General features: G+C 48.0%; 1 protein-coding gene across 1 annotated transcript; it reads right to left on the bottom strand.

Moving 5' to 3' along the window:
• Positions 1–80: 80 nt before the first annotated feature.
• On the bottom strand, positions 81–17,139 carry SLC22A7 (solute carrier family 22 member 7). Its single transcript, XM_064415266.1, has 10 exons — positions 15,819–17,139; positions 13,252–13,355; positions 9,152–9,306; positions 7,628–7,796; positions 5,772–5,889; positions 4,828–4,937; positions 4,520–4,734; positions 3,848–3,956; positions 2,295–2,501; positions 81–2,118 (listed from the first exon to the last, which is right to left on the bottom strand). The coding sequence occupies exons 1-10, from the start codon at positions 16,194–16,196 to the stop codon at positions 2,055–2,057; spliced, it is 1,629 nt and encodes a 542-aa protein (XP_064271336.1). The 5' UTR covers positions 16,197–17,139; the 3' UTR covers positions 81–2,054.
• Positions 17,140–17,593: the final 454 nt, after the last annotated feature.

Raw genomic sequence — 17,593 nt, 5'->3', positions numbered from 1 at the left:
CGCCCGGGTTCTGTCACTGGCCGGGATCTATCACCGGCGGGATCTGTCACCGCCCGGGGTCTGTCACCGCCCGGGATCTGTCACGGATCAGATCTGTCACCGACCCCGCCGCTCCTCGGTGTGACACCGGCCGGGGTGTCCCCTGTCACCCAGCACACGCTTGGTGCCTTGGCTCGGGTCCCCTCCGTGCTCAGGGCCCCGGGGGATGCTCGCCCCCAGCCGTGGGTGTCGGTGCTGTGCACCAGTCCCAGGTGCAGCTCAGCTCTGAGCCGGTAGATCGCCTCCTTCCTAACCCATTTGACTCTTCCAATCACTTCTTATCTTCTACATTACTGCCTAACCATTATTTCCACAACCGTTCCATCTTTATAGTTATGGAAATATCTTCTTTGTATCCATCACTTCTGTCTTCCTCACAAACCTGCAGCAGACCAAAGGTATCTCACAAATTCAAAACCCAGAAGTCAGATTTCCTCCCCCGAGCAGATCAGGTTTGTCTTAACAAACCTGTCAACAATGAAATTTCTGAGGTTTTGAGTTGGTTAATGTCCTGTTTTTCCTGCAGACACTGTATGAGTAATGACATCAGCATTGCATACATCAGCTGGCATACTCTATAAATCATGATACATTTCTAAGAAATAAAGAACATTTTGCTTAAGGAAACACAGATAGGTCATGACCTGCACATTGCCTTTTCTTTTTCTGACAGCAAAAGGTAAGGTGTTAAGCGATTCATAGATGGAAAAAATTCAATTAAAAAATAGCTGCTGTCATAGCAGCTAAAAAAAAAATTTCTTCAGGCAGCTTATTTCTACTAGGAGGTGCTCTTGGACCTGGGATTGGATGTGCCTCTCATCTGTTTTCAGATGCATCCTCAACACTGTGTGTTCTCTTCACAGTGTTGTTGTGCGTGGTTTAGCTTAAAACAGCTCACAGCCCAGGGAACCACAGAGCACCTGGGGCTCAGATCCCGAAGCCATCCCCTCTTCCCAGTTTGGGTACATGCTGTTTATCAGCATTCCAAAATTATAGGTAATTCCCACTGATAGATAATTTGATGGCTCATCTGTGATGGTTGCATAATTAAGCTCAAGAGGCAAAGCTGTTCCATAAAGTTAAGATCAATTTGTTAGACCAATAAGCAGAATGAAGTCCAATAATGGACTGCTCAATATTCCATGCAAAGTTTCCTGTTGCAAGGTGGACTTTGGGTTTGGGATTTGTGGGGGTTTTGTTTGTTTGTTTTTGTTTTTTTTTTCTTTTTTTGTTTGTTTGGTTTGGTTTGGGTTTTTTTGTGGTTATTTTTTTTCCTATAGCTTAAAGCATAATTCTTGCATACACACTAGATTTAAATGCAAAATCTTTTTTCTTCTTTTCTTCTTTTCTTCTTTTCTTCTTTTCTTCTTTTCTTCTTTTCTTCTTTTCTTCTTTTCTTCTTTTCTTCTTTTCTTCTTTTCTTCTTTTCTTCTTTTCTTCTTTTCTTTTCTTCTTCTTTGTGGAAAGATGCTTGCAGCATTTTTCATAGGAAAAATGCTTGCAGTTAACCCATTCCCAGTGGGACTCCTGCATGTGTTTTTTTCTGGCTTTGAGCCTCAGTGTGAAAACCATCCAGACCTCTTCTAAATTCAAGAAATATTTGTAGCTACAGTTTATGGTTTGAAATGAACCATCAATTACCACCCAGTTGGATTTATTAGAACTTATTTGGGTTTATGTGATTATTTTTCTTGCTGCACTGTTTCTCGAGGTGTATGGACTGTAGTTTCTGGAAGGCTGTGCACGGGTCTGGAAGGTCCAAGTCCAACAAGGCCAAAGACTGGAAGAGCTTAGCACAAGGTGCCTTTATTTCCACACCCTGTTAGACCTGAGCATCCTCGCTGCTGGGCACACCACAGGGTGGGTTAGCTGCTGCCAGCTGGTGTCCTGATCTCCTCCTTCCTCAGTTCCACTTCCCTTGGGAGTGAGATGGGTGGGGAAAGGCTCTTTCCCTGGCAGATCGGAGCGTGGCTCGGTTGGTGCAGTCCTACGTGGTGGCTGTCCCACGGGGTTCCTCACTTCAGGAGGGCCTGCAGTGGCACACCCTCGGGAGTGCTGGCTGCTGGTGGCACTTTCACTCTGGAAGAAATAAATCACGTTTGGGCTGAAGGACAGAAAAGCGGGAAGGCCAACAGGGCCCACTGGGTTATCCCTCCTTCCCGTGCCTCGCAAAGACGGGGAGCTGCAGGCAGCAGAGAGGGATGTCCCCTCTCCTGGTCAGAGTCCAGGTGCAGGGCAGGAGGGAGGTGGCTCACCGTGGCTTCTCCACGTCCTCGATGCCCTCGGGAAGGCGCACGTTGAGCGTCTCGGGCAGCAGGAAGGCCGCGGCGCCGCTGCACACCGCCACGCCACAGTAGGTCACCTCGGGCAGGGACCGCCACACCTCGTCCAGCAGGAACACCAGCGGGGCCAGGGCCCCTCCCAGGCGCGCCATGAAGGAGGTGTACCCCATCCCGTTCTGCCTGGAAAGGTGCAGAGCACCACGGCAAAGAGAGGGCGACTTGTGTCATGTCAGGCCTCTGCATTTTCCCCGTGATTTTCTCTAAGTGCTGAGGGGTTTTTTTTCCCCCTGACTTTTCCCTCTGCCATTTTCTTCTTTTCTTTCTTCATATCATTCTAAAATCATCCTCTATCCCAGAGATTAACTGTAGCTGCTGTGAGGAACAGATTTATGTCTATTGTGAGAAAGGAGCTGCAGTTCCACACAAGAATACCTGCTCTAAAGCTGTTTCCACTTTAAATGTGTAAAACCCTGAGAGAATTTTCTAATAGTAAGACTAGTGAATCTTCCAACCTGCTTAGAACACATCCAAGTTCCTCTTCTCCCAGGTACTTCTAGGCAGATGGCATACACTAGAGATACCTGTGAGCATTTTTGGTCCAAGGAAGGAGCCCTTGGAGAGGAGACCAGAAATAAGACCTAATTTTGAGGGGATGGGTGGCATTTCACGCTCATGACAAGGATCTCAGGAGCTGCTTGTGCATATACAGAACAGGTACTGCAGAAGGAACCAACAATTTTGTCTTTGCCAATGTCTTTGAGCATGAAAGATACAAATTGATCTGGGATAAGAAGTAGCAGATCGGTGTGATCGCTTTGGTTTAATGTGGATCTTTGCCCACATTCAACAGACCTTTGAAAGCTGAAGGATTAAATGGCAGAGGAGGGTTCTCTGGACAAGAAGGGACAGGAGTGAAGTAGCCCACAAGGCCTCCTGTGATTCATGGGGATTTTTTCAGACTTCCACAAAGAAATCATTGAGGTGATGCACTCCACCAGACTTAGCTATATCCCCACCTATGCAAATGCCAAATCTGGTGTTCTGTTACCATTCCTCAGGTATGTCAAATAAGCTCTGTTTTTCCTCCTGAAAGGCTGGTTAATGCCTCGTTTAATATCATTCAATGTCCAAAAGACTCTCAAACATGGTAGTATGTGTCCCTTGTAAAACTTGATATTTCAAGTTATTATTTTCAGATTCTTTTAACAATCCCTGACAGATTATAACAGGGAACAAAGATATTAGTAAGCACAGGTGCTTTATGGAGTGCAAAGATCTTCCCACACAATACTCCTCACCTTTCCATTCATCTTCCTGTCAGCACAACCCAGGTGAAAGAATGGGTGGCTTTCTGCCTCTCTCTTATGAGCATAGGAATTTCCTAGGACCTGCTAGTTCCAGAGGCAAGGGGCCAGTGCTGCAGTGTGGTCACCAGCACATCCTGCTGTGCTGATGGTCAGGGCCTGAGGGCAGCACCCCAGCCAGGCCCTGGGGGTGTGCTCAGGTGGGTGGCATCCCTTACTTACCTCAGAATGGTGGGGTAGAGCTCTGAGGTGTACAGGAAGACGGTGGTGAAGGCAGCTTCTGAGAAACCCTTGCCCATAATGGCCACTACTGAACGCAGGGAGGTGAAGGCTGGGGGAAGGAAAAGGCATTTATGGCAGCGAGCTGCCTCCAGGAAAGAACTTCCAGGAATAAGAAGGGAGGAGGTTCAGTGCTCCCACACACAAAACAGGGAGATTCATAGCCCTGGAGATGCTGTCTCCAAAGGCTGGGTCTGCAGGTTTAGTAAATATTAGTGTAAGTGGGAGCTGAACTGATGACAGGATAGGTCCTGACAGTTCCCATTGCACAAAGTCTATAATTAAGGTAGGCACTGTGCCTTGCCATTGCTGGACTCTTTAGCTGTCACTCAGCAGTGACTGGAAACCATCTACCGTGACCAGATTTGGGTTAGCCCACATGAGTGACCTTGTCTAAAACTTTATAATAAATACTTTATAATATTTTCTTCTTAGACCCTGACCACGTGTATGTATATCACGTCCAATCTGACAATAACATCTCATGGACACTCTTGAGGTGGAGGATTTCTCAACAAAGAATTGCCCATGGACAAATCCACGGCTCTCCTTCTCCAGCACTGCACAACGTGGACTCCCTCCCCCTGTGGCAAACAGAGCAGGAGAGCCTCTCACGCTTGGGGATGACGATGTTGGCTCCTATGCAGACTCCGGCCAGGATGAGTGTCCAGGCCTGGCTCTGCCGCCGGCCGATGCGGTTCACCAGCACGTACATCACCATCTTGGCTGGAATCTCAATGACGCCGAAGACAAACTGGGAGAGGTAGATGCTGAGCCCAAAGCCTGTCAGGCTCATGCTCATGCCGTAATAAGAGAAGGCAACGCCAAACCTGCAAGGAGAGAGTGGAGATGGGACTGGGAAATCCCTCTGGGGACTGCAGGATGAATTCCTTGCCCTGCCCCTTGTGAGTGAAATTGCTTACCACACCACACCAGAGCACAGAGAGATCTTCCTCAGGACTGGGGTCCTGAACAAGCTGATGTAGGAGTAATTCCCTCCCATGTTTTTGTCTGTTGCCATCCTTGTGAGGGCCTGGCAGAGATGGAAAGAAAGAAATAGCTCAGCTGCTGTACTGTTAGGATGCAGTCATGAAACCCCAGACAGGCTGGGGACTTTGCCCTTTCCAGCTTCAGATCCACCTTGGATTTCCCATACATTCCCTTTGCAGAACCATTCTCTGAGCATACATTTTCAGAGTCATGTCTTCCTGCAACTTTACAGATTGCCTGCTATTTTAGACCTCTTTTTCTTCTCATGGTTTCTTCCTCCCTCTCACCGACATGCCCCATGTAGCAGAGAGGTCTGTAGAGAACTGGCAGATGGAAAAGTCAGTGTTGGCCAGTTCCACCCTCTTCCCCATGTGGCTGCCTGCTGTTGTATGAAAAGCTAGCAGTGAGCTTCTTGCTTTGTTCTTAGGAGTGCATTCATTTAAAGAGTAATTATTTTTCCATCTACTTATATAAATACAGAATACCTAAAAAGTCAGGCACTGAGAGAAGTTCTTCTTCACTGCCTATGAAGAAGAGACTGCGTGTCCAAAAATCTTTTTGGCAATTGATTGAGGAGTGAGTACCATCAGAGTTACTAGCTTCTATTCACTGTGTATTTACTCCAGTGTCCAGTCCACTGAGTCCTCTTGCCATGGCAAAAACAATTGGAAAGACACTCCACCTAATGGATGGGATTTCTGGCCTTATGGGAGCTGAGTTGGTGCTTTATCTTTAGGAGTGAATTTCTGCTTTCCAGAGGAAAATGTCCACAGACCACACTGCAGGCTGAGCATTGCCCCAGGTATCAAACAGAAGTAAAACATAGGGAGACAAAGGGGGAAAACAAGAATGTATGTCTGGATCTCCGGTTCCTTACCTCTGGTGAGACAGCAAAGTCTTTCCTTCCATTCATTCTTGCACATCTGAGCAGGTGCCTGTGGGCTTGCTTCACTTTGCCCTTGGCTATGAGCCACCGGGCAGACTCTGGGACCCACCTGCAGGTGCAAGGAGAGGAGACTGTTCCTCTTGGAGCTGCCTGCTCTCCACCCCATATCCATGGCTCTGGCATCTTCTCCATGAGACTTCCACCTAAATGTAACAACTGTGGTGCATGGGAAGAGCAGTGGGACACCCTTTTGGCAGGTACAGGCTCTTCTACCCCTAAAGGCTGAGCTGGCTGAAGTTTCAAACTCTTACCAATTACAACTGGCCCCAGGGAGTTTTTATTTACATATTTGTGCTTCCTGGGGCTCTTTAAACTTTGAAATTGTCAGCTATTAAAAACCACAATGTAGAAAGGATTCGGTGAGCTCTATACATACTTTGTTAGTTGCTAAAATGATTTTCACAATAATCAAAGCCTTCTTCACACTGGAGTCTCCCACTAGAATGGTCCAAGACCAGATCCCTACAATCCAATGTTTGTGATTCATGTGCCCTAAATCAGATTACAGAAAAACTAATGAGCAACTGTTGTCAGTATTCTAGCAGGAACTGAAAATGATGTGTAGAGCAAAAATGTTTGGAGAATTGGTCTTGTTGAAAGTTTTCATCTCCTTCCGACAAGCTTACAACCTTGGGAAATATAAAGAAGGAAAGATGGCATTTTGCACTCATTGCCACTGTCTCGAGAGAGTCATACCATGTATTTTGGTTGTCTCGTGTTTCCACTGAGTTCTGACATTGTGTCAATAATATCTACAGAGTGCTAAATTAGATTTTAATTCCATACTTCAGAGACTTTCAATTTTCTGCAATCACTGACCTTATGGGTGCTTGAAGACTAGAGTATAATTTGTTGGAGAACTAATCTCCATGAAAGATAGTAACATAAGAAGAAAACTCAAAGAGTTATGATGAAAAGGGGGGTTCCAAATGCATCTGTGAATTTCAGCACTTCCAAGGACTCAGTTTTTTATGGCAGGTTGTCCTGGAAAGAGAGCAAAACAACTTGAACTAAGAAAGTCAGCAGGACACATATTTCAGTTGTGTTGGACTTGATCAGGGAAATACCAGAAGCTGCTCTTTAGACTGCCAGTGAATCAACTCTGTATTCTAATTTGTATTACTGCACGGGGAATAATAAAATAAAATTTAAAAAAAAGATGAAAAAATTAAAGTTTCTTTGATTAAATGAACCATCTCCCATTTTAAGGCTTAGGAGATGTCAGGTATTCTTAAATAAGGCTGCAGGGGGGAAATTCCCATATAAACCAGGTGTATTTGGCCCATCAGGATGGTTGCACACCTGAGAAAACCTTGGGAATGCAGAGAGAGATGGACTTGACCTAGCCTGAAGGTGTCAGTGGCTTTCATGGAAAATTTTGTATTCTTCCCTGTGAGGTGGGGACAGAGAACTGATAAATGTTTTATCTTGAGTTTACTAAGGATTAAAGCCTGGATCTGGTTGAGTGTTCCTTTACTGGAGTATCTTTTCTTTACTCTGAGCCACATCTGACAGAGCTGGCAGCACCAAATCCTGCTTCCACATGTCACCCTAATGCCTCAGCCTCATTCCTGCCTCCTCCTTGTCCCCTTGTGATGTAACCTTGCCTCTTGGCCTTGCTGGAGAGACAAACCCCAGGCCACTCCAGTTTTCCAGAGCTGCCACACCTGGGCAATCCAGCTGCAGGACACAGACGAGTCCTGCTGGTCCTGAGGCTGCTGAGCGACTCCAAGGATCCGCAGAGGAGGCAAACCCCAGTGTGCCTCCTCCCTGGAGGCTGCACTCACCACAGGCAGACGATGCTCAGGAGACAAGGTGCTGTCACGGCCACCAGCAGCCAGTGCCATTCCCGCACCAGGTAGGCTGCCAGGGCCAGCAGCATGTTCCCAACGCTCCAGAAGATGCTGCTCAGGATCCCGGTGAAGGTGCGGTGCCGGACGTCCACCCACTCCATGCCTGGAAGAGGGAGCAGCATCCAGCTGGGACATGCAGGACTTCTGCAGCAAGGGAGGGCCTGCAGGGCTTTTTAACAAGGGCAAAGCAAGGGAACATCCCTGCGCTGCTCCTTCACAAAGCTCCAGTGTTTGGCTGATATTTGGAACATTTAAAATACTCAGCCACAGTACTTAGGTTGTTGCAAAGCTGTCAGTCACTAAAATAAAACTTCAGAGAAAGAAATATTGGACATGTGTTAAGGAACAGTGCTAAAACCACTCTTGGTGATATTTTTTTTATCCCATTCAATAGCATTGGTCTTCTTCATCAACCAGATTTTTTTCCCCCTAACCATCTTTCCTGCACAGTTTCCCACTTCTCTGCCCACTCATGATTTCAGATTAAAGAAATAGACTGAGAAGAATTGTTGTTCACATGGAGCCCACCCAGAGCAGACAGCAGCAAAAGTGCAAAGCCAGCTGGGGGTGTCCTTGTCTGTGTGTGTGAACTAAAAGCCAGTTTTCCTATGAAGGTTTGGACATCTTGCTACAACCTCTAGCAATCAGAAATGTCCCTCCCAAGCTCCACTATGACTTGCAGAAATCAACCTTTATAGCAATAAACAAACACAGCAGGCCTTGGGATTTGTCAGGTCTTGTGTGGGCTTTTCCAGTACTGAAGCCATGATAGCTTGATTTTGAGTAGAGCTGCAAAAATCCTGGAAATTTCTGCTGCAACTCTTAATTGTTCTTGGGTACAGTACTTTTTGCCCAGTATGTCCCAACTGTATCTACAAAATTATCCAGTTTTTTACTAGATATCCTGAAATCTGGATCTGGTTTTTATCATGTAATTACCTAAATCCTTCACCTTCAGTTTTGCCAAGCTCTGTGTGATTTTTTAAAAATTCTGTTGGTAGTTCTTCTCATTGTAAAATACGGATTGGCAGCTTAGGAAAGCTGTGAGCAAACTCGAAACTGGGGAAGTAGAAACACCCTGTAAGTGACACATGTGCTGAGGACAGGGCAATGATGCTGAATTGTCCTAACAGTGTGTGCTTGAAAGGTGAGAACTTTGCACGAGTGGAAAGGGGCAGAGACTTTGGAGTATGGCTTGGATTGTGATGATACTTGACAGGAATTGGGCAGCTTGTTGCAACAGAAGTACTAACAAGTGGTTGCATTTTGAGTAGACTGTCAAATATTAATTAGACTGACAGCAAATTGTAATTCTGGGATCCCTGCAAGGGGGAAATTGCGCGCGCGGCGATTTCCAGACCGCTGTTCCTACCACGTCTGCCCTGCCTGCCGGAGAAATCCCTTCCCACCCACTGCCTGCCAGGAGCCCCCCTGGCAGCCACAGCCCCCCACACTCACCCAGAGGCAGGACAATCAGGGAGAGGCCGCTCAGGGCCACCCCGGTGAGGGTGCGTGTGACGGCCAGCATGGTGTAGGACACGGAGGCGGCGCTCAGCATCCCCAGAGCCAGGGAGCACACCAGGGACAGCTGCAGCATGGTCTTCCTCCCGAACCTGCCACGAGCACAGCCTGGGTTACAGTGGCTGGAAACCTGTCATGGGAGCAGGGTTTGGAGTGGGCAAACCAGAGATTTTAGAGGAAAATTAAAGGACGCAGCGTCCTGGAGAGGAGGAGGTGGCTCTGGATCAAGCTGGTGCCACAGTGGTGCAGTCCCGTGCAGAGCTCACCCCATAAGCATGGGGAATCTCCAGTGGAATGACCAGTGCTGCTCAGAACAACAAATCTGCCTCTCCTGGCCAGATCATCAAAAGCTGTGATGCCAGCTTGAAATCCCATGTCACACCCTGCTCCCTCCAGTGTCCATGTCCTCCTCCCATGGCTTTCTCAGGACTGGCCACTGCTACCACTCTCAAGGAGGAGACAGAGCCGTGACACTTCCACCCTGCTCCTTGGAAGGGAAATGAGGGAATCCAATTGTCTGCCCACATGTGCAAATAGCCCTGAAATCCTAAGGGGTTTCTGAGGAATCTGCCAGGATGTTGTTGTTCCCCTGGGGTTTCCTTACCCCATTGTCCAGAGTCCTGTGTGGAGAGTGTGGAGAAATACAAAACATCAAATGCACACAAATGCAATATAAATGTATAAACACACACACTCTCTCACAGACAGAGAAACATGTCTGCATGTATTTCTACACAACTTATAAAAATCGAAAAATCAAAATGGACCACAAGGCGTCATCTCTTAATGAACATCAGCACTGCATGTTAGGAAAGCTTAGGCTCAAGCAGCAATAACAGATTAAGCCTGCCTGCAGGTGATGTTCAATCCACAAGGGCTGAAATCCTGCTCTGATCCTGGCATTAGGGCTCTCCCAGTGGCCCCCTGAGAATGACTGCTCCAGGGGAAAAAGTGGCATGCCAGGACATGATGCCACAGTAACATTCCCAAAAATAATCAAAAATTACTTCATTCAGCAGCTGATAAATGAATCTACTGGCAAAACCCCCCAGCTTGTGGCTTGGGTACAGGGAGTTTGCTGAGTCTATTTGAAATTTAAGCTGGGACAATTTGTAAAAGATATTGTGATGCCCCTGGGTCAGAACAGGAAGCACCCAGAAACCCTCCAGAGCTGGATCCAGTTTCCAATGGGAAACTGCCCAAGAAAGAAGATGCATTTTGTAAATGAAGATTTTCCTTGAAAATGCGGTAAGGAGGGTATAAAGCCATAATTTTCCCTGCAGGAGTCAAGGCAGCTATTTAAGAAACCATTACTGGGCTCTCAGCAAATGCACACTACCTGCTAGGAAAACCAGGAGTGAGCTGCCAGGATTCAACTGCAGGATATAGGGAGGCTGCTTGAAATAATGTCATTAAAATTGTCTTCAAAAGAGAGTGGAAGGAAAGCACAACTTCTGAAAGATTGTAGAAAATACAATTAAAGGAGCAGACTGCAGAAGCATAAAAATTAATAAAAAAGCCATTTTCATAAAAAAACCCAAAACAATCTGGAAGTCTGCCAAAGCATTATTGAACCAATTCAGTACAAGGACAAGGTATAAAAGGAGTCTTTGGAGAAGAGCAGACAATAACAGAAACAATATATGTGTATTTTTGCATGCATTTGTTCACAGTGAAGGTTTTTGGAGGGTTTACCTGGGTAAAATTTGTCAGTAGAGAAGTTCTCAAATCCAAATATCTGTAATGGCTTAGAAAAATCCTGAACCTGAACGGCAGCAAAATGCCAGATGATTTTCCCCCTGGAGCACCAGAGATGAGATCTCTGCCTCACTGTTAGCACAAGGAAGTGGGATCTCATCTCTGTCAGAGAAAAGGAAGGTTGCTTTGGGAGGTTGACTTTAAGAGGTGATAGGGGAGATGTGGGGGGTGACATCTGAGGTTTAACCTAAAGATCCTTAATTTTCCTTGTACTCATTGCTGTGTGGATGTTTGCCCAGAGCAAAACTCTGTTTAGCTGTGTAATGCCAAAATCTTCCTGCTGAGTAGCTGTGGTCAGCCCACAGACTCCATTTTAAATGAGAGGTTTAAATTGTTTCTCTATTTTAGATTAATCTGCCCTGAAATTCTGTCTTCTGAGTCTCTCATCCAGTCACAGAGTCCTTTAGCTCCTTCTGCAAAGTCTCCACCCTCCAACCTCATCTCAGCCAGGCTCAGCATCCCCTCCCCACTTGCTCCCTTCCCAGATTATTTATAAATGCACTGAAAGGCACAAAAATCCAAGGCAAAAACCCATGTCATAATGGGGCACTTGCATCTCCTCTCTTCTTGCTGGCTTTTACTTATTTAGTCATGCTGAGACCTTCCTTCTCACCCTGGGGCCGCTGAGTTTCTGAAGGAGTGTTTGGTAAGGAGTTTGAGGTGGTGTCTCCTCTGCTGACATGCCTGTTGATCCATGCAAAGAAATCCTGTACGTTTGTAAGGCTTGGATCTTTTGGGAAACCCCAAAGGCTGATTCTTCCCTGGTGTTCCCCACCTTCCCCTGGGGCTCTGGCTCCACCTTCCAGAGGAGATTCTGCCGATTTCCCTGGTGCACACCGAGGTCAGGCTGCCTGGCACTCCTGAGACCTTATTTTGAGACCAGTTAAAAGCTTTTCTGTCCCCAAGATGCTGCAGGGCTCCAGGACAATGTCTCCTTACTCCTGGCATTTAACTGGCATTCCTCTGGTGTATTTCTCTCTGCCTTCTTCTGTCAGCTTATTTCAAAGCTCCAGCTCCAGCATCTGCCTCTACACATTCTCCCACTGTGAGCACAGACTCATTCATGTCTCACACCACAGAATTTTTATTTCCAGATGCTCCTTTTATGCCTTGATTCTCTGCTGGCTCTTCCCCCTCACAATCCATTTGTGAAACAAATTACTTTTCATTTTGTGCTACCTTGTGTTATCTTCTTTTCTGCCATATTTTGTCCTGCTCCCTTTCTCAGTTCTGAATTTCTCTCTCTCCAGCTGTGCTATAAAACTATTGTAGATACAAAGCCAAGGCACACAGCTTGAAAATCATGCAGGTGTCTCGGGTCCTTGTACAAGCACAGCCATGGACCCACGGGTAAAGATATGGATGTAAAAATTCCCACCTGCAGCACTAAAATCTCTGGGTCCTTCACACTTCAGGTTCCCCTCTGCAGTGATTTTGCAGCTTGCTGTACTCTAATTCCTCCCAGAGGAAGGAAATCAGGAAGCAGTTCCCCAAAAATGAATAATGTACAGGGAACAGCACATCCCCACTGCGTGCCTGGACTCTCTGTCCTCTGATGGCTTTCCTGGTTTTGCTGTTTGCAAAAGTATTTAGGTTCTTATCTGATGCCCTTCCTAGATTATTACTTGGATTTATTTTTCAGGTTTATATTGTCACATCCCAACATTTAACCAGAGAGAGCAGATTTGTTTCTGTTTTCTTCATTGCTTCACCTTTTCCTTGAGGAATTAAATACCTCCCTGATTGTAAAGAATCTCCTTTACCCTGATTCTCTAGGAATGACAGAGTCAGATTTTGCTTGCTGGAGACTCTTTTGAGCTATGGCAAGCATTTGCCCCTCCCTTGGGTGTTATTAGCCAATTTGTGTATAATTTGCAAGGAGTTAACCCTTTTAGCTTTTTTGTCCAGCTTTGTATCAATCAGCTTACTCCATTTTTAGACTGAAACGGGTCTTGCAGACTGGATTTTTTTTGTTTGTTTGTTTTTTTATTGCTCCTGCAGCACTTCTGACCACAGTCAGCAGGGCACCTGACTCCTAACCAAGGCCAGAGCTGCCTCTCTGATCTGGGAAGCATTTCCTGGCTCACTGGTCCAGGAAGCTTTTACTCCCTGCATGCCTTCCCAGTACAGCCTGAATCCAATTTCTGGGAGGCTGGATCTCCCTTTGCAATTGCCTTTTTTCCTTTCCCCGCCCCTCTGACTGCCTGTTGAAGGTCCCATGTGTGAGGAATTCCTCGTGTGGAGCTGAGGCCGCGGAGGAGCAGTGGGAGGGCTCAGACCTGTCGGAGAGGTACCCGAACACCATGGCCCCCATCGTGACGCCGATGAAGAAGAAGGTTGCTGTTGCCTGGTTCAGCCCACGCTGCTCACACACGAGGTCCCACTGAAACACAAGGCCAAAATGACACTTAGTGCCCAGCTCAGTCCCTGCTGCCTTCTCAGGCTCCTTCATTCCAGTGGTCAGACATTGCATCTTGCAGTTTGTACCTGCTGAGTGTGGTGGATGGATGGAATCCTGCACTAAACTGCACATCAGACAGTGCCAGGGGCCTGGGAAATGGAAAGCTGCATCTTACAAAAGTCCCAGTTATCCATCCCCACTGTGACAGCCTCTCTGAGAACACTTCATAGAATCACAGAACTGTAGAAGATGCTGAGCTGGAAGGGACCCATCAGGGTCATCGAGTCCAACTCCTGGCCCTGCACAGGACACTCCAAAAGTCACCCCAAGTGCCTGAGATTGTTGTCCAAATGCTTCTGGAGCTCTGTCAGATTGGTGCTGTGACCACTGCCCTGGGGAGCCTGTTCCAGTGCTCAACCACCTTCTGGGTGAAAAACTTTTCTCTGATACCCAACCTAAACCTCCCCTGACTCAACTTCAGCCCATTCCCATGGGTCCTGTCACTGGTCACCACAGGGAAAAGATCAGTGTCTGCCCCTCCACTTCCCCTTGTGGGGATGTTGAAGACCCCAGTGAAGTCTCCCCTCAGTCTGCTCCAGGCTGGGCAGACCAAGTGACGTCAGCCACTCCTGCTGTGGCTTCCTCTCCAGCCCCTTCACCATCCTCGTGGCTCTCCTTTGAATGCTCTCCAACAGCTGAATGTCTTTTTTACATTGTGGTAATGCACTTGAGGTGAGGCTGCCCCAGTGCAGAGCAGAGGGCACAATCCCCTCCTTTGACTGGTTGGTGATGCTGTGCCTGATGCACCCCAGGACAGGGCTGGGCATCAGAAAACTTCCCTGGGGACCACACATGGAGAGTTCCCCACTTTCTCCTCCTGACCTCTGCAAGACCTGCCCCGGTGCAAGTCTCTCCCCCAGCTTGTTGGGGGAGATTCAAGCTCATTGAATTCAATGGATTCAAGCTCATCCCTCTGTTGTGCCCTGAGACTGCCCTGGTGAGCTGGGCACTGGCAGGGTGTCCCACTGCAGTGAGCTGTGACACCCTCAGCGAGCACTGGGGAATGTTGTGATGATAACCAGTTTTATCTTGCCCTGACCAGTTGCCTTGGAAGTTGTCTGTGCAGGGAAGAAGGAGGGCAGAGGGGAAGTAAGGTCAAATACTTGCTCTTAATACTAACCTATTGATTTCTACTGAGGAGTTGGTTTGGACATTCATCCTAATCAAGTTAATGAGCATGATTTTACTTTCTTGGAGGTGCAAATATCATAAATCTCTACAGAATGCTGCGGCAAAGCCGCAGAGTTAATTTTTTTCTCTGTGTGCAAACGTGACAAAATTTAACCATCAGCCCAGACTTGCAGCCTCTCTGATGAGGCCAGCTAGACCTCGAGCAGCCTTCCTTGTACAAGGGCAGAATTCCAGAGAAAGCCCTGATCCCTTGCAGGGGTCCCGAGGCTGCTGGCCTTGGGAGCAGCATCACGAGGCTCCATGCTGCAGAGTACCTCCTTCTGCCCTCTCCCTCAGCACTGCCTCACAGCTTTCTCCAGTGCAGAAATAGGTGCAGACCCAGGGCACCACGACCCTTACCCCTGTGCCTGATGAAAGCAGGAGTGGTTGGGTGGTGGGGAGGAAGCAGCTCCAGGCTAAGGCTTGTCCCTGCTCCCACTGGGACAAACCAGCATAATCATTCTAACCCAGCTGTGCCCCTTTTGCCTGACCAAACTTCCCCTTCCCTGAGACCTTGTGTGATTTGGATTGTTTCCCAAGGAAAGTAAAGCATTAACACCCAGAGGTATCACTGCTAGCCCTGGAAAAGTGTTTCAGAAAGTGGGTGGTTAATATTTGATGGGCAGGAACCTTTTGCAGGCTCAAGGTTATGGCTGGTTACGAGTGGAAGACCCTCAGAGAGAACATTTGATTTGGGAGAGATGTTGGTGGTAAGAGAAGAGAGGCAGCACAACCCTGGGGAGAAGAGAAGGAAGGTGAAGATCAGTGAGGAGGGGTGGCCAAGGGAATATAAGTTATAAAGTGTTTGGAAAACCAAGAAAGGAAATCAAGAGCTCGTGTGAAACCCTGACAGATGCAATCTTGTGCAAATGGTGCACAGAGAAAATCCTATATCTGTGTCCTTCCACTGCCATCTGACCCCCTCCCAAATCTCTCAATCATCTGGAAAAATTAGGATGATTATAATGAGAAATGTTGACATCAATCTAAGCAAGATGAGATGCTCACAAAAATAATATTAATAAATGCTCCCTCCTATACTGACTTTTCAGAGAGCTTCCCCCTCCCAGGACATTTTCTCTGAACAGATCATGTCCACTGGTTACAATGCACAGATTGCCCTCTCATTCTGTGCACTCAGCAAACAACTCTCCATCTTCTCATCAAAGCACAGAGCTAATTTCAATTTTGGCTGGATCCCAGGCCAGGCATTACCTGGGTGGAGATGGTGGAGGTGAACTGCGAGTGGTCATAGACCCATCCGTGCTGGCAGTGCTGGACGATGGATTTGTTTTCTGGTTGCAGAGAGGAGTTGAGCAGCAGGTGGAACTGGGGCTGGGAGAACATCTCACAGGAGCTGAAAGTGCCGTCGGGCTTCCGAGGGATGCTGATGAGCAGGACTTCCTCCATGGTGAGATTCACAAACGCCTCTCGGTGTGGAATTGCACAGTGATGAGAGGGGGTAGCAGCAAGAAAGTTGTGCAGCAGGAAATGCATGGGAAGGTTGATTCTTGGGAGGCAGAGGATAGCCAAAATCAAAATCTGGAACCTGCCAAAGCCCCCAGTTTCCAGCAAGAGATCCTCAAATTTCATCTTTGCTGTGGAGTTTGCTCATTCAGAGCAGCTAGGTACCAAGGAGCAGCAACATGAGCTTGAAAAGCAGCCTCTGCTCTTGGAGCTCAACTTCCCATGGCTTTTCATACAGCCACCTCTTTGGACTTTGAGACCTTGCTGAAAGGTGCCAAAAGTCACGGTGGAACTCTCCATTTAGGGTATAGCTAAAAGAAATTATCCTGTGTGCCCACAGCACATCCCTTTCAAACAGAAGACACAGCACAGGGCACCTGATCTTTTTGGAGTCCTTTCCTCCTGCTGTGGTTTTGGAGAGGGACATCCCCGTTAGCAAGGGAGGCTGTGGGGGCAGCACTGTGAGAGCACTCTCATTTGTCATGTGAAGGTCCTGCAGCAAACTCTGCCTGGTGTGAGCTGGTCACCAGCCAGACCCACCGAACTGTGACAGAGGCCTCGGGAGGAGCAGGGGTGTCCCACTGTGTCAGGGCATCCCAGGACACCAAGCTTGGCTCCCGAGCACCAGCCAAGTGTGTTTTGGTGTGGTTTCTGTCAAGCCCTTGGAGCAGGGAGTGCAGAGAGGCTGAGAGGCTGCCTGGAAGGGAGATGTGCCCTTTGGGTGAAAGGGTGGGTGAGGGCCACCTACTCACCTGTGCCCTGCAAAGAATGGAAAAAGTGAAGATGTTTCCCCACAAAGTGCTTTTCTCCACCTGTTTTCCCAGGACAAGAGCAAGGAGTTGGTGAGAGCTGCATGCTGGCACGCAGAGAGGCTGTGCCTGTCGTGCTGGGGGCCATGGCACACTCTGCAGGGTCCAGCCCCGTGCTCCTGTGCTCTGGGGACCGATGTGACAGCCAGAGGAGTGAATGTGCAGCACCTGACAGGGCCACAGGTGCTGCTGCCTCCGCTGCACACACTGGGGATGAGATTGGGGCAGTTAAATTCAAAGCAGTGGGAGAAGGGGCTGACTCTGCCTGGGGTCCCTTTCCTGCAGGTTTCTTCCCACCTGGGGACAGGACACAAACCTGCTTCCCTTGCAGCAGGTGCTCTGGGCAGACTGGGCCCATGGGGATGGCACATCCCAGAAGGTTGTGTCCCAAGCTCAGGGGGCAGAGCATCACACAGCAAGCAGGGGCAGCATCCTGCAAAGGCTACAGCTGAAGAAGCAGAGCAGTGGAGCTGCTGAGAGCTCGCTCTAAGTAATCTCCCACTGCATTTTCACCCTCTGCACCTCTCTCCTCGCTGTCTGTGCCCTCCCTCCTCCACCAGCCCTGCACTCTTGAGTGTTGGTAGGTGCTGAAGAATCATCTCCAGCCTTTCTCCAAGCTGTTGCCCCAGGAGCAACAGCTTGGAGCTTTAAAGCAGCTCCGGTTTGGGCATTCACCGTGAAAACAGGGTCTTTTGGTGTTGGGATGCAGGCACA

The sequence above is a fragment of the Passer domesticus genome, chromosome 3 (assembly GCF_036417665.1).
Source record: "Passer domesticus isolate bPasDom1 chromosome 3, bPasDom1.hap1, whole genome shotgun sequence".
NCBI classification, from domain to species: Eukaryota; Metazoa; Chordata; class Aves; order Passeriformes; family Passeridae; genus Passer; species Passer domesticus.
This window is presented reverse-complemented; position numbering and strand designations above follow the sequence as displayed.